This window comes from Tripterygium wilfordii, chromosome 15 (assembly GCF_013401445.1).
Source record: "Tripterygium wilfordii isolate XIE 37 chromosome 15, ASM1340144v1, whole genome shotgun sequence".
NCBI lineage: Eukaryota > Viridiplantae > Streptophyta > Magnoliopsida > Celastrales > Celastraceae > Tripterygium > Tripterygium wilfordii.
The window spans coordinates 11,499,052-11,523,100 of NC_052246.1; the positions used below are offsets into that span (position 1 = coordinate 11,499,052).

Here is a 24,049-nt window from a genome sequence, read left to right on the forward strand (position 1 = left end):
TTCATCACATTAGAACCCCTCCAAATATAAAATATAGATAAAATTTCTACATGTTTTCAAATGTCATTTTGTTCCCATTGTGAACTACTAATGCTATACTTATCCAGAAAGATAACTTTCAAGTGCTCCGTACCAAACCCATTGTGATGCTCTAACAGCATCATAAATATAAAATACAATGGCACTTAATTGCTAACTAATATACAGGAAAAAAAGATATAAGCACACCATATAACATGCCAACATGAACAGTTATAATAACCGAAACTTTAAATACAGCCAGTGAGTTAAGGTAATATGCATCTACATTTGTACAAGATAACTTTTCACTCATCAAATGCTTCGTAAAACCTGACATCTACTAATCAAACAAAACTTGTCCAGCATATTTGGGATTCCTCAGCTGTATACTAAAACAATTAGCTTCAGCTTGTATAACAATATACAGATGCCGAAACATTAAAAATCTTTGAATTACAAAAAACACTTCGCACATGGCAAAACTCTTGACATGACCTCAACGGGGAGTAAGTAGTATATCTGCAGCAATTTACCATGTGTTTTGCTATTTTGCCAGCAGCAACTACAATTTAGTTGGCATTCCGGGTAGAAGCCTAGTAGCTGCTTCAGAGATGAATGGGCATGAACCCAAACGGGGCATATCTACATGTGTTCAAAGGCTCCACTTTTCAGTCTCTCCATTCGAGCTTGAAGCCCAGACAATGCTTTTTCATCCATTGGAAGTACCCCACTTTCTACAGGATTTTCCACACTGATACGGTCTAATGCACGAGCATCCTGATTAGTGAGACCATAATTTACATTGTCATTCACAGACATCAGTGGTCTACTTCCAGTATCGAGATTTCCAGCAGCAGCCGCTAATTGCATGCTCTTCATCCTTTCTCTAATTGCATCTAATGTTCCACCACTTACTGCAATATTACCAAAGCGTTCCATGGTCAAATCTATACTCTCTCAAGATATAAAAGCAAAAAAGAAGATAAAAAACAAAATAAAAATAAACAGGAGTAATTACCTCCACTTAAAAATTTCTCATTTCTTTGGTTGCCCAATGAATTTTCCAAGTCAAGATCTCTAGATGCAATCGCATTATTGGCCCGGTTATCTTCAGCATATGATGGTGGAAGAGTGAAGTTTGTCGGTTCTGACTTCATATTCCAAGACTTTGAATCATTTAAGGAATTTGTCTGTACTGGGGAGAGTGGTGCAAAATCAGGGGACAAAGCATTAAGAGCAGATGGGGGAGGGGTTGACAAGGGAACACTAGAAGGTGTCCTTCCAGCAGCTGCATTCTTCTCCATCTGTAGTAAAAGTAAACGGGATTTGCTTCAGATCAATTTCCTCATAACTAGCACATTTTATTAATAAAAAGTAATAAACAAACCTGGGCTAAACCATCCCTGATATACGTGCGAAAAGCCTCACTAGCATTTTGGAGTTGCGAAAATATATCGACCTGAAAACTGCATGGATTAGTTACCGTCGTTCGCCTTTGATGTCATCCAGCAAACAAGGTAATTGCTGTTTCAAAGTAGGCTGTAATTCAGTTACTACCTTCGGATATAGTTGGGTAATGCGATATAGTTCATAAAGACCAATGGTGCATGTTTGTTTGTCACCAATTTTCTTGAAAATGGCAGCGAGTTCTTGCTGCAAAAATACCACAATATGCTAAGCAGCAGTAAATCAAATGTAAACATTAATTAGAGGAAGGAATATGAAAACATAATGATAATTGCAAAGAACTTCAGAACAACAAAGCATAAAAGTTTAGTTTATATGGGGGATTAAAAATTGAAACCTGGGAAGACAATACCTTCAATTGGGATTCAGCAGAATGTGTAGTTGTTGCGGGGTTGTTGGCTGCCGCTGAATCACCCCAATGAGTTTGGCCCACGGGCCCTGATGAAGTCAACATCCTCGCAGCAGCTAAAGTCTGAGGATAGAAAATAAGCAGTACAGTTTCAGGCCCAGTCAGAAGAAATAACTTTTTTCTTTTCTTTTCTGATCATTACCTCAAGGTTAAGATCAATATAGGCAAGAATAATTGGCTGAGGCTTCATGTCTATTGGAACCATAGAAAGGTGACCCTTTATCGCAGCTCCATGGAGCTTAACTAGCTCATGTAGAACAGTCTTCACCATACGCAGGGGTTTGTCATCCGCTCCAGCTCTGGTATAAAATCATGTTACAGAAGGCAGACACAAATAAATTAGTTCAATTATGAGACAGATGAATGATTACCATTATTTTAAAAAGGGGAAGGAAAAAAAACAGACAGGGGGGGAGGCAGAACTCAAAACTGTAGAAATATTTTGTGAAAAAGGAGATTGGCACCTACCTTCTCCTGATTTCTTCCATTCCTAATTCTTGTAGATATACATGGATGCTTTGAAGGATGCGATCAAGATCAACATCATAAATAGTACTTTGAAGAACCTGCATGGTGAGGAAATTGATCATGAAGATACTTGTAAAGAAAAGAAAAAAACAAAGTTGTAATTTCAGCACAATGAACCAGTATTGTTAAAACTGGATCGAGCACCGACCTATCAAAGTGATTTTACAAAGTTGAACCAATCAAACCAATAATTCACTGGTTGAAACATCAATTTGTGATTAAATAAAATGCATATTGATATATTTACACATGTAACATAATGATTAAATGAACTCTTTTACAGTACGTAACTTTCTTCTTCTTCATATATTAGAGGAACACATATTAACTACAGAGAAATTTAAAGTTTTTAATAGAATTGCACTTAAGTTTCACAACTCTTTACCACAAGATTAAATCATATTGAATGTGCATATTAAATAATAAATATAACATTTTCCTTATAAATTATAGATAATAAATTAACCATCAAACGGTACATTAAATATTCACTAAATGTCAAAGGAAATTTGCTTACTTGACAATTAACTGCCTAACTTTAAATAGTGACAATTTAGCAATTACAATGATTTCAAAAGGTGACCTTCCGAACCTTTTGAGTATGTTTGCATTGAGGGATTTGAGAAGGGAAGAGAAAGGAAATGACGTTTCCTTCCAATTCTCTTGTTTGGATAGTCAAAAAAAAAATAAAGGAAAGGATTTGAGAAGAATTGCGGGAAAGATTTCATCAATTTTTTGCCAAAAAACTTCCTCCCAAAATGGGGTCATTTCATGGAAAGGGAAGCGAGAATTAAGTTATCTATAAGTGAAAAACCAATGTTACCCCTATACATAATATTTTAACATAAAAATAAAGATAAATTAGTAAATTAAACCAATTTCTTTTCCTTTCCTTTCCTTTTTTCTTTGAGAATTAGTAAATTAGTAAAGTAAACCAATATTCTCAATATAATTTGAGAATGTAAAACAATTTGGTATGTGTTCGTACGTTTGCAATTTTTGCATGGAGACAGCCAAATGGGTTATGAAAAACATGATATAGGTAGCACTAAGCAAGAGATCTCCTGACCTTGGTGAGTTTGATAAGGCATTTGACAACCAGATCAGAGAATTTCTGATTTCTGGCTACAAGGGTCTCATTTGATGCAGGTGACGGCCATCTTGAGGGATCCAGTGGACGTAGTAGATTAATGAGGACAGCAAAAGACGAAGTTCGATCTGCATTGTCCTGTTAAAAACTTTGGTTAACACAAAGATGAAAAATAAGTCAAGACCATTGCAAGAAATATGCGTTGTTATGTAGATATTGACCAGAATCTTCAGCATCAAAACATTCAAAGCTTTTAGAAGCTGGCTGCCATCATCCATATGAGGAACTCGTTCATCCAAAAGCCAGAGTAGAAGCTCAGTTATTAGACTGTCAACAGTGTGCTCTTTGACAGCATGTGCAAGTCTTTTATTTTGAAAGGTCTGCAGCAAGATTCATGAGAAGTATTAGAATAGTTAAGTAAAAAAAGTAGAGTGAAGTATTGGGATGACAATGCTCCCTCTCTCTCTTTCCCCCAATTTCTTCTTCTAGCCAGCCCTTCTTAGCCAAATTCTATACCCAAACAAACCCCCCCCCCCCCAATATGCAACCACCAGGTGTCCACAAGAAAACAGAATTAAACCCATAATTGCTAGCAGCGTTGTACACAAATTAGTAAAAATACCTGCATAAGTGTGTTAAGCACATATTTACAAGACCTTGATGATGCTCCAGTTAGACTGAAATCAAATGTCTTGGAAACCTTCAAGTAAGTCGAGAAACAAAACTAAGAAAAACATACAAATTTTATAAAATAACGGATTTATCTGCCAATATCCAGCTGAGAAAATGAAATCAAGGGGTGCAGGAGGAAGGGAGACATAGGTTTTCGGGATTATCATGATTGAGGAAAGCTGGTAGTTGCCTTGTCTGCTAAACATGAAACAAGTCTATCTGCATCCCTTGCAAGTTCAGCCATTGCACTGCCTTCTGGATCACTTGTGGCCTGGGCCAACTCATGACACACGACTTTCATTCCTTCAACACTCTGAAAAAACAAGAAAGCAGAAAAGAGAACGAGAGAAAGTGAATGATTATATGTAAAAAAGCTCAAATCTATTAAAAGGATGGTCATGAGACAAGCAGGTTCCACACAACTAGGACAAAACTTTTCACAAATAAAAGGAGGGGGATTTAATCTTTCTATTGACTGCAGAAAAGGATGCCAACAAAGAAAGTTGAATACTTTTCATTGTTGGGTAACCTCCTACTTCACCCTCACTAAAGAAATGCAACTGTGAATGCTTTGAGGATTAATTGTATCTAAACATTAATTCTTCGGTTTGTTTTCACCAAATATATTATTAGGTTATCAAAATTATCACAATTGCACTTTCCCCTCAATAAAATTACTTTTCAAGAATTATTAGTCACATGTCTGAGTTTCAAGGATTTGTTGTCAAATCTTCCAATATTTATAAAGAAAAAAACATAACAGCAACATAAGCTTTCAACAGTCCTAAATATTAACAAATATAAAAGATTAAATGAGAAATATCATGACCTTTATGAATATATACATATCAAGGCAGCGAACGTTTGCAAACAGATCCTCACTGAATAATCATAATTATTTCCATTCTTATATATTGGTAGTGCATAAAAAAGTGTACCAATCTCATAATTTTCAATTTATTTCTTGCCAATTTCACAAGGGCAAGAAGACATTTTCTTATAATGGTTAAAAACAACATGCATTGGGAAAGTTAAGATGAAAATAAAAACTTGACAATTCTAACACCTGTTCTGGAGATCCAAAAGAAATGATATCCAAAGCTTCATTCCAGTCCGTTGGCCCATAGGAACTGGCAAGTGTATGTGGCATTATATGTCTCTCCATCTGAAGCTCAGAATGACCATAATTTTTTCTGGGAAGAGATAATGCTATCATGAAGTGAAACACTCAAATAGTAGAAAAAAAAATTACTCCAAGATAGAAAAGATGGGACTGAGAAAAACAAATATATTAAAATTAGTAATACCTTGTGAAATTAGGGCCAGAAACAAACTGTGAGATTTCCCCACTTTGCTCTGGTACATCAGACCTGGCAATTAGAAACAGCAGAAATTTAAGATTATAGAAACAACAAAAGTTATAGAACAGATTTTGATCCCATGGCCACTGCAATTTCACTGATATAAGGATTTATACTTCGACTTTCTGCCTTCTATCTATCCAGTAACAAATTGAATTAGATGAGAACAAATTTGGATTCCCAATGTTTTTCTAGAACAAATGCACCAAACAAACTGAAATTAAAAAGAATGCGAGGGAAAAAGAAGAAGACATAAGATACCACTGATTACACAATACCAGTATAAAATTCTGCAATGATTATGACCAACACCAGAACTGCAAGAAAACAAGCCAGATTTATAGCGTAACTTTCTGATCATTAGTTCAAAATCAGAAAAGAAAAAAAAAAATACAATATTCCATGTTCTAAACAACCACATTGAGTTACATAAAGGCATCAAAAGGTGAAATCAAGTTGTTAACGAAGCAGGACTGGAACAACTTATGCATGACGGACAACTACAAATATCTTTTTTGTGTCTGAAAAATCAGTAACTGTCAGTGTCCAGAATAACAACAGAACCTTATTTCAAAGATTCAAAGAAGAAGAAATTCTTTATGGCTTTCACAAAAATAGTTTAGTCAATAACATTTAAACCAATTTAAGAGGGGTTAAGAGACATAAGATAGATACATACCCATTTTCTCGAACAGAACGCCTTAAAGCAGCTCTAGCTTCACCAGGCTTTCCTTCTCTCTTCTTTTCCATCTCTCGAACCTAGCAGAAAACATAAAATTAAACAAGGATAAGAAGAACAAATAACTGCTTAATGTAAACATATAATTACTAACCTTCCACTTAAATCTATCATCTAACATGCTTTTCTGAGCATCTGTTAGCTTTCCAACGTATCTCCATATGTCATCACCTGGGATAACAGTAATTTAGTAAGCAAACAATCTTAAGCAGGCCAAGTAAAGATGCCCAAACTGAAAAAAAGTGGAAAATAATGGATTTAGACACAAAGCTAAACTCTTCCAATAAGATGATCATAACCTTTAAGAAAATATCTTCCTCAATAAGTGAAATACTAGCAGAATGATAAAAAAAAACAAAAAAAACTAATGAATACAGCCATATTGAATGTAGTTGAGACTTGCATCGCATCTTGACATACCAAGAATCTTATAACCAGTAGCTAGTGTGTTTAAAGCAGCTTTCCTAATTTCACCGTCACGTTCGGCTGTCAAACTTGCAACAACTTGCAAGGACCTTAGTTGTCCACTAATCTGTTTGCGAAAGAAATAAGATGTAAGCATCCAAGGCTAAACAAAGTAAATTAAGATCTATGTCTCATTTGTACCTCAGGCCCATGATGATCAATCAAGAATCCAACAAGATCGGCACACTCTATCCGAGTACGATTGTTTTTAGACCGCAGACCCTCCAAAATATAAGGAAAAGTTTTTGTGGCAGTATATGAATTAACAATTAGCTTGGTAAGCTCCCGCATTTTTTCTCGGACTTTTTCGATATTATGTCCCAACTGCAACACCATAAAAAGGTCACTATATTTGTCAGATTTACAGAAAAAGTGTCCAATTTGAGTGCACGGAATATAATGTTGTTGGGGCACACACCCAAGCCAAAGTCCCACGTGGAAAAATGATGAGAATTGTGAGTGATTTATAAGGTATTGGATGGATCTAGTCTCATGAGCCATTGGCTTTTGAGATAGTGGACTCACATCCAATGCCAAGTAAATCCAAGTGTTAGGCGCATTAACATGGGCTCCCCCCAAGGTCCATATTTCTAACAAATGTGGAGTACAAAATGCTACACACATATACCCAATTATAGTACTGCCGGAGTAACATACTGGGAAATCTAGTGTCACTCAAGCAAGAAGTGGAAATCAACGACTCATTGGTATGACATAAATTACAGAGTAAAAGGGAATAATCACAAAAGCCCATACTGTTAAGGATTCAGAAAAAACCTTTTCAATCAAGCAAGGAAGAAACATGGCTGCTTCTGCTTCTGTTAAAAAGTAGCCTTCATCTTGCAGCATGTCGAAAATTTCAGGCAGAACTTCCAGAACCTGTTCAAAAACAATAAAAAGCAAATATATGATGGCACCATACTCGTATATCCAATGGGCCAGAAGAGAAATGGGAACAAAAATGAAAGGAAAGGAAAGAAATAAACTACACCTTCAAAAGGCAAGTCGTATTGGATTTATAGAACTGCAATGCAAACCACCTCAAAAGTATATCCAGAACTTCAATTATTTCTTTCCCAATTGATGGAAGTGCCTATAGCAAAGGCGAGAAGTTAGAGAGACTGTTTACACAAGCCAGAAAAAGCATTGTAAAATTACGCTTCAATAACACACCTTTTGTAGCATCTCAAGACCATCAATTTGCTTCTTAAAATCTGTACTTGAAAGACGCCTATGCAAATCTTCCCTAAAATACTTTGCCATATCATTCTGCAACAAAGTATCATTTCAAAACTCTCAATGAATTCCATAAATACCTCAATAAGCTTTCCTATGAATGCTCCACAATTACAAACCTCAAGATCTTGAATCTGTTCTATTCGTGGCTCTTCGAACTTAAACCTACGAACTATCATTCTCTCTCGATCATCCTGCAAGTAAGCAATTTCAAATCATCATCATCCAAGCCATGTCCCAAGCTAAGCAACTTAAAATACAGTTGCCTAATTTATATACATATCTAAACTCTATATAAGTCACAATATGAGACCACACCTTGTTTGAATCCTTGACATTTAACATCGCCTGTGACTGGACAGCTATATCTTGAACAGACATAATAGTTTCTGGCCTCGATCCCTTTGCAGGAATGCCTCTCTAGACACGCCATGAAAGAGGCAATAAATATACTAATTGGTTTCCCTAAAATATGCAATTGAAGATGTAGAACATACCAAAGATGCAGCTCGGTTTGTTGGTTTTGAAGCAGCATTAGACGCGAACTTTGTAACCTTTGAGCCTGTTTTCGATGTTGGCCCCATCATGTGCACTTTCGAAGATTCAAAAGATTCTGAGCAACACAAATGCATAAGGCTTAAGCACCCACCCAAAAGAAAGAGGGAGAGGAGGGGGGGTCGGGGGGCTGAAGAGAGAACATATAAAAACCATCCTATAAACATGCAAAACACCTTGAGAAGCTCCATAAGGCTTCAATCGTTCAAGGATGAGAGATAAAGCTGGCCCTTGTATATCTTTCAGATTCCTTTCAATCTGAAAAGACAATGTGTATATGCACCAAATGAATGTCAAGCACAATTCTAATGAAAATTTAATAAGAAAAGGTAAGAAAATATTTGTAATGACACATACTAATTCTTGTCCAGAAACTCTCAAAATTTCATTAATGCATGCTTCTGCAGCTTTTCGAACATTTGCTGATTTATCCTGAGAAATTCAGGTGAACATGTAATCTCAGACAAAAGGGCGGAAAACTATCCATATATTCACAACATATCAAATTAGGGAAAGTCTAGGCAAATATAGATAAAAAAAAAAAAAAAATTTTTTAAAAAAACTCTATTTTTGACCAAATGCATACCAGCATGGCTGAGCTTGATGGTCTCAGAAGATGTATGGCATCTGAAAATTCACTTAATCCTGAGAGTTGCCGTGACAACCAATCAAAAAGATCCTTACGTCCTTCCGCACCAAGCTTAGAGTCCATTAAAACTGCTAAAATATAAGGAATCTGCACCAAAAGAATTGCCATGATTCCTCACAACACTAACAAGAAGCAACCAATGAGACAAACAACAATTACCATTTTGTCAAGATGAACGGCAGCAACCCAAGCATCTAAAGCAGTCAAAGAAGACTCCCTCATATTCTTCTTATTATCCCCAAGGCATTTCAAAATATCTGACAGAATACCCTAGAAGAAACAACCACAAGCTGAAATAAAACTCTGAAGGGCTACGAACCTGTAGGCAATCCAAGACAAATAACTCAAAAAAAATTTGGAAACCTTGCTTGACTTCTCAACAGCTGTTCCCATTGCAGAAGCTATACCCCCAATCGTAGTCAAAGTTACCATGATTAAATTTTTGTTACTGTCGTAAAGACGTCCTCTAAGAGCACCAAATAACTCCCCTGGCAGTGAAATAGCAAAACAGTGATCAGTAATATCTTGACATACATAAGAAGGAAGATGAGTAAGATACGACTTACAACTCAAAGAAAATATAGTAGCCGGAAGGAAAGGGGGGAAAAAAAGGCACAACTTTACCAGTTCCAGTAGGTTGGACGCGCTTATTAGCTTCTTCAATAATTTTATTGACAGCTTCAATTGACTCCAAACGAACCTAGGAAATGAAAATAACAGCGAGTGTCACAAGATTTTCCAAGTATAAGCGAGAATATAACACCATCATATAAGACAATATGTGCTCCAGACAGGCATATTATCATGCTCATAACCCAACCTTCCAATCGGGACTTTCCAAGCTCTTCAACAGAAGTGGTGTGATCTTTCCACTAATATCTTCACGAGGCAGGCCATCGAGTCCACCAACAGACATAGATGACACTGATTCTGATGCCTTGACAGTCTTCTTTGGAACTGCAGATGTACCCTGAAGGATATTTTTTTAATTTCAAATAGAAAGAAATTTTATTAACCACCAAAAAAAAAATCATGCACAAGGCTTTGCAGCGAGCTAGAAAAAAAAAATTGGAATAAGGAAGTTGCTCATGAGAAACAAATCAACAGGGAATAAGCCATCAAATTGACCTACCTCAAAAGGATTCTTCTCATACTCGGCCTCGAGCGCACTGAGCAGTGCAGGTTTGACATCAGCAAGAAACCCTTTGATATCTGCAAACAACAAAAATTAAAATCTGCAAGCACAAATTTGTTATGTACAATTTGAAACGAAATTACTGGTTACCTGGACCAACAAATTTATGTAAAGCACCCACAAGCTTAATGGTAGCATTTCTTGTAGCAGCCGCACTTGACTGCAGTCCAATATCTTTACAGAAATCAATCAAATCCTGCAATATAAAAAATTGAATTCCTCTATAACTTGCCAGAAACCACATTATTATAAGAAAAATAATATATGTATAAAAACACAAATGCAAGAATTCCACTATACTATTTTTCTAAGGAACAGAACACACCTTAAGTTTCAAATGTGAGACACCAAAGTCCTCGACTGCAGAAACCATCCACAATATCCCTTCACTTAGCACCTTAGGATTCTTGTGATCTTTCATGATTATGCAAAGCTACAAGATATGAAATTCCAGAAGTAAATTATAAATAAGCCAGAAGACAAAACCACCTGAAAGGAATGTAGAGCATGATTCATATTGGCATCAAAGGATGATTCATATCCAAGGATAAGGAGGAAGGAAAATAAAAAAAAGAGCCAACAAGTAAGATGAATTGCAAGTCACCTAACTTCTAGCAAAATACCAACAAAAAGAGGCTTAAAAGTAAACTTACTCTCTCAAAAATAAATCCTGGACCAACCGCTTCCGCAAAAGCACTGAGGCATTTCATGGCATGAGCACGGGTTTTTATATCAGCAACGCGTTCACTTAAACCTGTCAATTGTGCATAACAAAGCACTCTCAGACTTGCCAGAATTAGAAAAACCATCAATCATTACGAGGAACATTCAGCGTTGAAAAGATAAACCAGATATAAATCGGTCGACTAATAAAAAAAAATGATATTTGACAACCTTATACCCACCTAGAAGGCAAAGTACAATGCATTTCTTTGGAAATTTTGTTGCAGTAGATGCTATATATGTGATAACTTCAATGACTTGTTGTTGAACCTGCATGTTCAATCTTGGCATTAATATCCAAAACTCATAAAGATAAACTGGAAAGGGAAAAAGAAAATAGCCATGTAAAAAAGAAAATGATCAGCCAACATATATAAGCAAAGAATCAGCATATAACTACCTGAATGTTCTTCTCAGTCCAACCAGGAACAGCACAAAGCAAACGGATCAAAATCTCCACTGACTGGTCAAGGTTATGTAATCCCCCGACTTGTTCTTTAAATGAAGATATCGCTGCAACAAATTGAAAAAATAACAAAGTGACAAGGTTCAATACAATTACAAGAAATATACAAAGCAATAAATCATTAAAAAAATTCAACGATGTCAATGATTTAACATCTAGGGAAACTGACAAGAAAGTAACTAAACATCGGCAAAGCATCAATGTCAATGCACCTCTCACCTGAGCTACATGTTCAGTGACATTAAGAAAGCAGTTCTTGGTGATATTAGAATGAGTATTCAGCCAATATGAATGTATGTGTCATCTACCACATCACTTTCATACTCTTCCAAATGTATATTTCCTAAAGAACGCTTAATGATTTTCTTTGTGTCAATGGATTCAGACCAGATCAATTTCCTCTACCCTTGCCTTTCCTTCCACTTCCTCATTAATCAATCACAAAGAGCAAATTCATTGAAACTTTGCACTTTTCAAGACCAAATACTGAAGTCAAATAGGCAAAAAAAGACATGGATGCAACTGATAAGAAATGACATGGACTCTACAGGATTCTCATGGTGGATTCTCACTAATTTTGTACATGCATTCAGACAGTCCAATGCAACATCAGCTGGGATAAAGGCTTTGATATATTCAAGTCAAATAGCAGAGAGTAAGTACAATTTTTTTTGCCATCTTCCTTGCATATCAAACACATTAAACCATTATTCTGGCATTCACTCCTCTTACTAAAGTTTACTGCTCCATTCTCATTCCCCACAGTACAAAACAGAGATTAAGAGGAAACAAGATATCGATAAAATCTTAAAAATCTGTAAAGGTACTATCTAAGGAGATGAAATTTTGAGTGTGCTACTTTTAAGATCATAAACAACCTTCAAGCCGCTCTTTCCATACAGAGCTCTTCAATTGAGAAACAGTTTCAGCTTGTATAAGGGAACCTAATCTACTTTCGATCTCCTCAAGACTCATGTCCCCTGGCTGCAAATATATAAAATCCAGAGACAGTAAGTATATCATGCTTGCAAAAGATGCTGAGCAAAATAGACAGCCGCAAAAGGAACTTTCAAACAATTTGTTTCCACCTCAGTGTCCTCTGGTTGTTGAGAGATTTTTGAACTTTCTAACCGTCCAGTTCCATCTCCCTTCTTGCTGGCAGCTGGTTTTGAGGAACCCACCTTCTTGTTTGCAGGCTGATAAATTATCGATCTCTCAATCAGAAAACATGACGGTGAAATTTCTAACAAGACAAGAAAACCAACTCACAGCTGAAGAAGCAGGTCTCTTCCCACTAAGCATGCTTGCTGCTGATTTTCTCACAAATGAACCTTCTGAAGGCTGTAAAAATTAACAAAAAATACTGCTGTAAACAAGTGATAATACCAACTCCAAGAAAAAGGAAAAAATAAATGATTATACAAGATAGTAGAGTATATATGCATGGGAATATTTACTGCAGTCTTTGACCATTCAAAATACCATTCCCAAAACACATTTAGGGCAGGAGAAGTACAAGAGGGAAATATATGAAAATATAGACACAACTATAGACCACTGAACAAAGGCATGAACATATTGAAACGCTACAAAGAAAATAAATTCCACTATGGACTGCTCAAAAACAGAAAATAAAAAAAGTACCTCGACTGCAGATATGCACCCACTGACAGTTTGGACAGTAGCTGGCACATGAAAATTCATAACAAATATAAGAAACAATAACAGTATAAGCAAAGCTTTAAAAAATTGATTACAAGTCACAACGAAAGAAATATTAATGTAAAATGCACAGAGAAACTATTACAAACCAGAGCTTGTACCAGTTGATGTATCGACACTCGACCCTGCAATCATCTCAGAAAGCTTCTTTCTTCTGACATCATCGAGTTTCTCCAGTGACCTTTCTAAAGGCCTCATTCCAACTGACTGAAAAAACATACAGAAATGAAATTAAGATCGCACTAGCTAAATAATGAGCCAATTGATAGCAAAAACAAATAGGGCAATATTGTAAATTGGAATTACCTTAGCTATTGCTGCTAAGGCGGAAAAGGAGGCGTCCCTCACTTCTGGCGTTCCATCATTGAGACACTGCCAGAACAACTTCATTAAATTCAAACAGAAAATAACAAACAAAAAAAACTGTAGAATATGAGCAATGAAAATGACTTCAGGATAATAGTGAACGTCACATTTGTAGAACCCAACAAAGGTTGCCTTAACGGAGCATGTCTCTTGTGAAATTTGAAAGCTACTACGGTAGGCAATTTTGATGTCAAATCCTACAGTACAATGCTTGTGCAAGATCTTTCAGGCAATTGTAGCATTACCATTTGTTCTCCCAAAATGTAATAGAACTTTCTTGGGACGAACCCCTTTGCTGCCTTTACTATTATCGTTTTTCATAATATAAAAAGGTAAGGTGTTGTTCCTTCTTTAAACAAGTTTTCTTTCACATTTTCAAACTTCAAAGTGTGCAGAAGCATATGGAGCAGTGCTTTCTAATTTTAGAAAGCAGTGATTTATATATTGATGATGAGATCAAAACTAAGGACATACAAATTCAAACATGAATACTAAGATGAATGACCTCAAGGCATGAATGCACTGACCTCCATACAGATAGGGACATAGTCCTTGTGCGCTTTCAGAACAACAGCCTTGTTGCTAGTTTCAACACAAGATGTAACCCAGTTCAAAGTTGATGATCGAACAAGAGGGACTTTATTTTTCACTGCTGTCCTAATATCTGCAATAAAGAGCATTGACTATGACCTTAAACAAGATCTATGTATTATTGAGCCCGAAAGTGAAAAAGGCACCAAACACTAAAATCATTATATACATCTACAGCGACAATGAAAAGGCATTAAAGAAAAATGCCAAGCCAAAAGGACCAGCAAATGCTGGATAATCAATTTGGCCTTTGTTCAGTATTTTATAAACAAGAACCAAATGGAATCCAGAACTTACCTTCAACAATATCGACAAGATTTACGCATCCAGCCTTGTGCATAGCTTGGAGAGTTTGTGCAAGTGACTCAGACAAAGTAGGCTTTTTCTCTTTCAATTTTTCCTACCAAAGAAAATGTAAGAGCAGCAGAATCAATTAGAGCTTTAATATCACCCTTAGATGCAGAAGTAAAGTGAAGATCAATCCGTGAAATTTGGAGGACCGCAGCATCACATATTTTCATGACACGAGCACAAACTAAGAAAAACCTTTGATCTCAACCACTTCAACCGTCTACTACATTTCTTTTTCAAACCAGCAGCAGCTTAGATACAATAAATGATTTTCTGATGAAAACAGAAAAGAAAACAGCAGTGATGATGACATCAGGAAAAGGACTTCGCAGGCGACACAATTTTTTTTTAATTCTTATGGGCAACAAAGTTTAAACATCAAGCTACAGTACAATGTATAGTTGAGTGGGCAGGACTGACCAAACAGGGCCAAAAGCAAAGCATTTCAAGAAACTGAACCAAAGAATGTTTAAAAGCCCCTAAATAGCAGCAAGTGAAACCTAACAACCTTACGCAAAAGCCAAAAATGCTTTTAATAAAATCAACCAAAAAGAACTGAACCAAAGCTAAAGCATCTCATTAGAAGCATTTTTAAACGATAAGATAAGGCACGCTAGATTGAAAGATTGAAGGAACCACCTTTCAAGAAAAGGAAAGATTGATAAAAAAAAATTAAGCTAAAGCATGATCTAGGAACCGAAAACATGTATGTGATGCATAGACAATAGCGTCAAAACGAATTAAATAGTGTTCTATGTTTCCCGAGCCAGGAAGTAAGCCAGTACCAAGGGCTTTATACAAAAATACAGAAAGCGAAAGCATCAGCTTAAAACTGAAAAAGGAAAACTTAAGGAGCAAAGGAAATAAACAGTAAAGCCAGCCACCCCTTCACATAAATATCATAGCATGAGAAATACATTAAGAAGTAGTGCAGTAACAAACACTTCTTGAATAACTAGAATACTCACAAGTAAAACTGGCAATAAGAAACGTGAACTCCCGGAAAAATTAGTTCTTAGACCACTGGCAAGATTGCCAATAGCCTGAACGGCTTCAACTGCAACAGCTATATTCACATCTGTAATAAGCTGCACGCAGACAAGAGGAAATTTTTATCCAGTAAATGGACTAACATCTAACTATTACAATATAGCAGAGCTACGCAACATATAAACACAGTTAAAATACAGTGCAACCATGCAAACAACAAAATTAAATCGAAAAATAAAACTGAAGATAATAAGGTATGCAGAAATATTTTGAAATTTATCAAACAATAGTTTGCACAGAAAATATTCATAAAGCAAGATCCTTGAGTTAGACACTCTTGCTAAGAGATCCATCATAGATTATCAAACAAATGTTTGCAAAGGTGAGATCAAAAACTTAAAAGGCATATAAAAGCAACAAAGAACAGCTTATTTCCAGCGAATGAATGTTCAGGCCCATTGCAACCCCATAATAAAGGTCAGTAAGAGGAAACTTTGATATCTTAGTATCAATCAAGATGTTCATCAAACTAACTCCATAATTATTTTCATGGCTTCAAATACACCACCGGTACATCAAAGTTACTAAAAGAAGGGAAAACAAATCTTGAGAAGGTAAACAGCTAGAATTATGTCAAAAATTCAGTCCCAACAGCTTCGTATAAGTAAGAATAATATACTACATCCTGTAATATGGAGCATAGTTGTTAAATCTTTTTATTGCCAAGTGTATTGATATCCTAATCTCTGTCATATCACATTGCGTAGCACTGTTTTTTCCCCGTAAAATAAAGAATTTTTTTAAGACATACAAAATACCTCTAACAAAGCAACTGTAGTAATTAGTATTTTTACTGTGGGGACCAGTGGTCTCTTTGTTGTATTGCAATTTGCAAAGGAATCACCACCAAGAATGGAGGGAAGCACTATGAGGGTAAATCAACGAAAAAAGGGGCCAGTGGTTTGAGGGCCCAATGCTTAGGCATTTGAATGGAAATGTCTCAATTTAAGAAGCCAATTAAACCAGCAGTTGGGGTTCCATTAAGTTTAGCGATGCTTTGGACAGTAAGGAGAGGCATGAATGTTTATATCATTAATTTTTTTCATTCCGTTCCAATACAACAGGTGTATCAACTCAAAATATAACATTGACAATAGGATATCACTTCATACAGAGTATCGTAAATTTTTAACAACCATGGCATGGAGAATAAAGCTGACAGTGTCCGCCCAGTGGCAGTTAAAACAATTTAGCAGCAAAATAAATGAAATCCATTTGCTTCAACTGAAAGGAATAAAATACCTTCTTCAAAGTCCGAAAAACTTCTGTGAAGTCACCAGGCGCTATCCTTTTTGTTGAAGCAAGCTTGGTAAGCTCCGCAACAGCCTCTTTTCGTTCTGACCATTTGGTAGCTTTCTGAGAGGCAGACACAATTATAGGCATCAGAAGGGGGAGGGACAAAATGCCACAATATGCCTTGTACCAACATGCATCAGCAGTGAAACACATTTTATATTCACATAAACAAACTTTCATATATTTAGCATATATTATGGGGAACAATATTTACAGCCAGAATATAACAATGCCCTGAGTTTTGAAGGGGAAAAAGATAGAACAATGAGAGAGCACTGACCACTCCTTCCCAAAATCCAGACTTTTCCAAAGGAGTCAAAATGTCAACCGGGTCGACAAGCTCATACTCGTCTATTTCTTGAGGAACTGACAATGCAAATCAAGAACAAGGCAATGAGGTGAGTTTAAATTTTTTAAAACAAAATAAATAGGCTCCATTGAATTGAAGGCATACCATCAGTCACGGATTCTTCAGAATGACCAGGACCCACAACTTCAGAAACAGCGTCTGATTCTGGCTCCTTGTCTTGTTCAGATCTATAACAAGCACACACACATAAAAGCATACATCTACATCAGTTACACCATGGATGTTCTTTGTTCACATGAATTTATTGATTGCAAAGCAGAAGAAAAGGGAGGGGGAGAAATTCATTAACTGAAAACCTCTGACAAGAAATCAAAAGCAATGTTTAAACACCCGACAAATACTCGTCAATACATCAAATCACAAACCTTAAGATTTTATAATAAGCAATGAAAAGTGCGATATCAAAAGCAAACAAATGCTTCATGACATCACCTTATTTTGCGAGAAGGCTTGGCTGTCCCCATTACGTTAACTAGCTCAGCCTCCAACTCTTTTTTCTTCAAACAAAAATGACCACTGTTATCATTGTTTAGAACAAAGAGGGAAGTAGCCAAGCCATAAAGACTAATGGACATGTCATACCATTGTATCTCTCATCTTCTCGAACAATATTGATTTGACAGGGTCCTTCCCAATCCAACGACAAAGTTCAAGGGTAAGTCCTTTAGAGGATGCGCGAACATTTTGATCTTGATGGTCAAAAAGTTCAGGTAGCATTTTTAAAATCCTCTTTGGGGGGACAATCTTTGCACCAAATTCACTAACCATGAGAAAACAACACGATAATCCTCTGAAGCAAATTTATGAAAGAGCATCTGCATAATGATCATTAAAAAACTTGAAACAAACCTTAAGGCTTGAAACATGACATCAATTGCAGGCACAACAGCTTTAGCAACTTTATTCTTTATTGCTTTCTCCATTGCATCCTACAAGAGTAGTAAAAGGAATTGTACATACAAAACATAACCCATTAAACTAAAACCAAACAAAATCAATCGAATTTCAAGCACAAAAATTAATTGAATTGAAAAATGATGTGATCAAAAACAAAAACAAAAAACTTAATACCATGAACCCTTTTTTACAGTTGAGGAGCTTGACCACTTGGTGCTCCTCAACTGGAACTTACTACCATAAACTTAAGAGCAACACAAAGCAGTGACCTCTGATAGCTTATGGGCAAAAACAAATGAAAAAAGAACACCAGAAATATAACGCCCATAATCCCATATAGAACAAGACCTAGACCATTCGTCCTATCAACAAAGCCCCATTTCCCAGAAAAGAAAAAAAACAGATTTCTTAACAGGCTAGCAAACTAGCAATTGAAAGCTGCTTATCATCTATTAATACAATGAAAAAAGATAGTTGCACAGCTCTTTGAAAAGCTAATACATATCGTGTCTGCATTCAGATCAATGAAAGAGTCAACATAACAGCTCCTAATAACAATAATACATTGAAACGGCATATCCAGAGGATCCTCCCTGTTTGTGGGCCAGGATCATGGAAATTTATCAACTTAAGCTCATAGAAAAAGGCTCTACGTTGCAAGTAAATAATTTGAAGTTGGTTATAAACCAAAAGGCTTTTTTGAATGGAAGTATATATAAACGAAATTTTAGAAAGGCTTTTTTGAATGGAAGTATAAACGAAATTTTAGAAAGGTTTTTTTGAATGGAAGTATTAACGAAATTTTAGTAGGTGGAAAAGGGATATGGCTCCAAAAATGTCAAGTTTAATAGGAGGAGCTACGCTTAGGGAGTTCACATTCTTAGATTGACTATCAATAACTCATGGTTCAGTAAATTATATCCAGACAGGTTGTTTAGTATTTCACTGATTGGAATTCTAGACTATGTTCTTTTATGTCATTAGGTTTGTTTTCTGTTTCTTTTAGCCCATAAGGCATTCCTTCATATCACTGTTTTACATGGTTGCATCCATTTAGTTCGTAAATAAATATGTATATAATATAAATGTCTATATACATACGTAGAGAGAGAAGCCTTGAAAGCTTATAGCAGAGGAACTAGATTATAGTAGATTGATTAGATTGTTCGAGTGATTAGACGATTCATGGTGTAGGAGTTGATCAAACTTTATTGAACAAGCAACGAGGTCATTAAAGTCGTTAGAATATATATTAATGATGTGAAATGCCTTAACCCAACAAGTTAACTTATTGCATTGAAAGGCAAAGTACCTAATATTAACATGGTATCGCAACAGGAGGTCTTGGGTTCAAAGTTCAAACCTTAGCTTCCACAATTTAAACCCACATTTCCTGTAGCCCCAAGTGTTGGCTTTCGTGTGTGTTTGTTGTTGCCCAAGTGTGGGCCCTTGTGAGATAGCCCTAGCGTTGGGCCTCGTTTGTTGTGCACGTATTGGGTCGTCGGATTGCCCAACTCACACGTGAGGGGAATGTTAGAATATATATATAATTGATGTGAAATATCCCAACCCAACAAAGTTAACTTATTGAGTTGAATGGCAAAGTGACAAATCTTAACAAAAGTTGAGAGTTTAAGGTTCAGATAAAGAAAGTAGCAATGAAAAAAAAGCATGAGAGAGATAGAGGGGTAATGGCACATCTCAATTCTCAACTCATAGATAATTGGGCAATCATTAGTCATTAAACATGTTCATCCATACACTTAAAGCACTATTACAGTGAATCTAAACCATTAAAACTAACCATAACCTCATGTTACACATAACCCACTGGAACCAATATTAGTTTCTCATAAATGCAACAGTAATGCAACCAAACGCACACTATAATAATGGAGAAGAGTGCATTAGCTATAGTAGTGAGCAACAAAGAATGCAACATCCATTTGCAACTACACTCAATAAACGAAAAGAGTATGTTAGCTATAGTAGTAAGCAACAACGAAGGTTAAGAGTGCATTAGCATAGTAGTAAGCACTAAGCAGTGATGAAGGCAACATCAATTTCTAGTAAATGAAAAGCTACACTACAACAAACATGAAGAGTGCGTCACCTACAGCAGTAAGCAGCAACTTCTTTCAGAGAGAAAGTTCCCAATAAAAAAATGAAATTACATATGTCTGGAATCAGGAGCCGTCACATAGTTCAGCCGTCACAGAACTAAGTGACTACTGAAGAACTCAAGCTACACCTATGATGGGCATGTACCATTTCGTAATGAACAAAAAAGATGTAACCAGTATACCAAAGCAACAAACTTTTCTTTATGCACATTTTCATTTTGCTCTTGTAGGCAACAAATAAAAAATAAAAAGTAAGGTGGTTCGAAATCGTCCTAATTAAGCAATAATATTCCTGAACACTTCTCGGTATAAATCATCGTCAATTAGCTTCTGCCAGCATTATAAATACAAGAGCCACTTGACAACAGGCATAACAGCAACGCAAACTGATAGCATGTGCCGAAGCATTTAAAAGCACTACATCTCCAACTGTTTTCTATAAAATTACCCAACAGTAAAAAGAAATAGGAAAACTTACCAAGAAAACATCAATGGCCTCCAGTTCCACCCAAAGCATAAAAATAGCCTGAGCCTTTGCCACGGTTTTGGGCCTACCCGTGAGGCATTTTGTCACAATTACATCACATATTTCCTTTGCATACCTATCCTCACAACAAAGTACAGCCATATCACAAAATGAAGCAACTTAAACAACTTATTATCTACCCTCAAACAGCACTCACCTCCCAGCATCCGCATCAGCTGCTCGTAAATATGAAATCAATGCATCAAGTGCCTTGTCCTGCACTGCAGCATTTGAATCTGCCACAGTCTTCCTAAAGAAAGGACCTGGCACAATATAAAAACATGCATCAATGATATTGCACTCCGTAAAAACATAGAAAGAACGTGAAACATCAGATCTAAGATGTCAAGATACCAAATTCACGTAGGTGAGAATCCTTGGGATCTGTGATGGAATCGCAAAGAGCAGCTAGGTCGATGTTGGCCTCGTTCCTCACCTTCCAATTCTTGTGCACCAGCCGATCTTCCCATGGCAACTTCTTCGCCTCCTTCAACAGCTTCTCTTCCTCAGACATCTTAATCTAACAATCAAATGTAAAAACCTATATCACATACAAGTTTAGCTGATGTCTTGCATCCATACCATAAAATATGCAACAAAACCAACATCCCAAATATGAACTGCCAATTCCACTAGCATCAAAATTAAAACTCAAGAACAAACAAAAAGAAGCTATAGATAAGCTAAAAATTAGCTGGTAAGAATTACATGTAATCATGACTAGATGACCGCTTCACGATTTACTAAACTTTCTGAAACTACTCCTGCGTTTCTTGATGATAGCAAAGTACACTATCCATGACTACTTCGAGTCCTCAATAAAACTATTTCCTCCAGATACCCCAAAATTTACTCCTTACGCATGTCATTGCTAACAAGGCTCTTGCTACCACCTGTATTGTATCGTCTACATTGCTTCTCAATTTCTCTATCAGAATACTAAAACGAGTTAGATCAATTCAAAACAAAAAAGAGAATCACGATGTCTGTCCATCCCCATTTCAAGCTCCACTAAGGCCATTGACATCCCATTTACTAAATCATCTGTCAACAACTTTAAACCTTCAAGAAACCAATTCCTCCAGCTGCCCAAACTTCACTCTTAACACAAGTCATTTGTGGAAACGCTCATGCTGCCACCCTAACATCTACATTGCTTCTTAACATCCCTATCTGAATGCCAAAACCAATTAAATCAATTCCAAACAAAAATATATTAAGTTACATCTCAAAAAACTCTGTGATCTCTGTTTCAAGCTCACCGATACCACTGCTCGAATTTTTATTCCCGTCTAGGTTTATATTACTTTCTCCTATCCTCAAATTCGAGGGACCAAATTCAAGCAACAAGTCGAAAATATGCATGAATTAAAGGCAAGTAATTGACAAAGGAAGCTCTAAATAAAGAAGGAAGTAGAGAAATCAAAACATAGTCCAATCCAAACACAATCAACCGCAACTAAACCAAAATCCATCAAAAACCAACCTCCATGCCCACATTTTGCAAACTTGGTTGAGGTAAAGGAGAAAATACCTAATACAACAGAAAAACGTCGGAGCAAATCCGTCGCCGGCCGATGAGACCAAGAGAGATCGCGGAGGGGCTGCAGATGTAAGAGATCTGGAAAGGGAGATCTAGTCTCGGTAAATAAAGTGCGATAACAAGATAACAGAAGGGGCGATTCCGTCTGCACAAATCCCCTAACCAGTCTTTTCTGTCCGTCTCTCTTATCTTCCTTTGTTTTCCTTCTCTTCAAATTACACAAACAAAAACAAGGGTTATCAACGGAACCGGCAGGCGCACAAAATTTTTTTTTTATTATTTTTTTTAAATATGCCTTCGAAAACAAGAGAGAGAGGAGTTATAAATGTTCACGCGCGATTGAGGAGGTTAGAATGCACGCTTCCAAATCAGATGGTGACTAACGGCAGTGGGTGCTCGTGTCGATGCGAGTGAGCGGAAGTGTAATTTGGGAAGGGCGTGAGGATGCTATTTTGATTTATTATGGTTAGAACAGTGTAATTTGTAGGGTCCCACACTGACACTGGTAGGAGCCAAGGAGAGAGAAGAAATAGACCTTGGAAGAATAAGTTAATTACGAATTTACCCATCATGTTATCCCAAAAATGCCGGCAAAGAAACACCTGATTAATTTGTTCGGACATCACTCTCCTTGTTATTTCAAGCTTTTAAAAGAAGGGTATTATTGTCTGTTGAATTACTAAACTGTCCCTAACCATCTTGGCTTTTATTAGGCCATGGGTTTAGGCTTAATTTGTAATTTGCCATTTATCACAAATCCCATTGTCCCTCCAATTACGCTATTTGAAATTTTAAAAGTGTTAGGGCAAATGCAATAAGAAGTAATTTACTGGGCCAACATTTTTGTTGGCCCGGTCCCACCTCTATTACACAAAAAGTCAAGTCAAACACGTATTCTAATACAGCCACATCAGCAAAACACAAATTTCTATACACTTTTTCTTCCCACACACTTTCTCTTTCCACCCAACCCAACAACATTTCATTCCTCCATATTATCCACAACAAAACTACACCAAAACATTAAATATCAATACATCCACATCAGCAAAACACTTATCCCAATACAGCCACATAAGCAAAACACATTTTACAATACAGCCACATCAGCAAAAGACAACATCTTTGTTGGCCCAATACCACTTCACCATTGCATTTGCCCTTAGTGGGTAGCCAGGTGGGTGGAAGCAAAATGTATTTTTGTTTTTATTCGAGTCTGATTTTATTGCACTTTGTTTTACATGTATAATTAGGGGTGACAAAATTCTTTTTGGTCCTGATCATCAAATGTGTTTGACTCAGAGTAAACTAAGTTTGAACAAATTATGTGTCCAAAATCTTAGTGTAAACAAAAAAATTTGTCCGGCTTCAAATCGGGTCTGGATCAAAATACATTGGTTTACTTGTCCGTATTTAAACTAATATGAGTTTGGTTAATTAGGTACGTCTGAAATTCATTCCGGATTAGAGTCCGGACATATAAATCTTTCGTAAACATGTAATGTTGTCCGACCTAAAATCGATACGAAACCGAAGAAGAAAATGGATGTAGACACTTCCAATAAGATTTCATTCTACATCTATAACTTGTCTAATAATTGAGTAGACCAAGTCAATTCAAATTATTACTTCTAATTG

General features: G+C 36.3%; 1 protein-coding gene across 6 annotated transcripts; it reads right to left on the minus strand.

Moving 5' to 3' along the window:
• Nucleotides 1–232: 232 nt before the first annotated feature.
• LOC120016438 (protein MOR1-like) lies at nucleotides 233–22,639 on the minus strand. Of its 6 annotated transcripts, none has more exons than XM_038869212.1 (55): nucleotides 22,403–22,639; nucleotides 21,223–21,388; nucleotides 21,026–21,131; nucleotides 20,821–20,944; nucleotides 18,172–18,251; nucleotides 17,905–18,082; nucleotides 17,755–17,819; nucleotides 17,407–17,489; nucleotides 17,233–17,318; nucleotides 16,899–17,012; nucleotides 15,575–15,694; nucleotides 14,553–14,655; nucleotides 14,192–14,328; nucleotides 13,605–13,670; nucleotides 13,388–13,505; nucleotides 13,221–13,261; nucleotides 12,846–12,917; nucleotides 12,665–12,772; nucleotides 12,455–12,560; nucleotides 11,511–11,623; nucleotides 11,293–11,380; nucleotides 11,041–11,141; nucleotides 10,713–10,820; nucleotides 10,478–10,583; nucleotides 10,325–10,404; nucleotides 10,013–10,162; nucleotides 9,817–9,892; nucleotides 9,556–9,680; nucleotides 9,352–9,462; nucleotides 9,130–9,279; nucleotides 8,901–8,975; nucleotides 8,720–8,801; nucleotides 8,486–8,601; nucleotides 8,307–8,408; nucleotides 8,108–8,182; nucleotides 7,926–8,021; nucleotides 7,744–7,845; nucleotides 7,530–7,631; nucleotides 6,894–7,076; nucleotides 6,708–6,819; nucleotides 6,382–6,458; nucleotides 6,228–6,307; nucleotides 5,495–5,557; nucleotides 5,254–5,380; nucleotides 4,378–4,500; nucleotides 4,138–4,215; nucleotides 3,737–3,895; nucleotides 3,495–3,653; nucleotides 2,366–2,463; nucleotides 2,040–2,196; nucleotides 1,841–1,960; nucleotides 1,579–1,674; nucleotides 1,409–1,480; nucleotides 1,040–1,325; nucleotides 233–935 (listed from the first exon to the last, which is right to left on the minus strand). In XM_038869212.1, exons 2-55 carry the CDS (start codon nucleotides 21,380–21,382, stop codon nucleotides 664–666), a joined length of 6,087 nt encoding a protein of 2,028 aa, XP_038725140.1. In that variant the 5' UTR covers nucleotides 21,383–21,388; nucleotides 22,403–22,639; the 3' UTR covers nucleotides 233–663. The 6 variants fall into 6 exon arrangements, with proteins under 6 accessions (XP_038725140.1, XP_038725141.1, XP_038725144.1 ...); XM_038869213.1 differs by having other exon boundaries at nucleotides 21,223–21,409; XM_038869216.1 differs by lacking the exon at nucleotides 22,403–22,639 and having other exon boundaries at nucleotides 12,665–12,757; nucleotides 13,400–13,505; nucleotides 21,223–21,453.
• Nucleotides 22,640–24,049: the final 1,410 nt, after the last annotated feature.

Excerpts from the sequence above, each read along its gene's own strand:
- LOC120016438 (XM_038869212.1), bottom strand. The coding sequence starts at position 21,382 with ATGTCTGAGGAAGAGAAGCTGTTGAAGGAGGCGAAGAAGTTGCCATGG. Across the intron at positions 10,821-11,040 it reads CAGGATTTATTTTTGAGAGA|CTTTGCATAATCATGAAAGA; the intron begins GTAAGTTTACTT and ends CATATCTTGTAG. Across the intron at positions 10,405-10,477 it reads ACATAAATTTGTTGGTCCAG|ATATCAAAGGGTTTCTTGCT; the intron begins GTAACCAGTAAT and ends TGTTGTTTGCAG.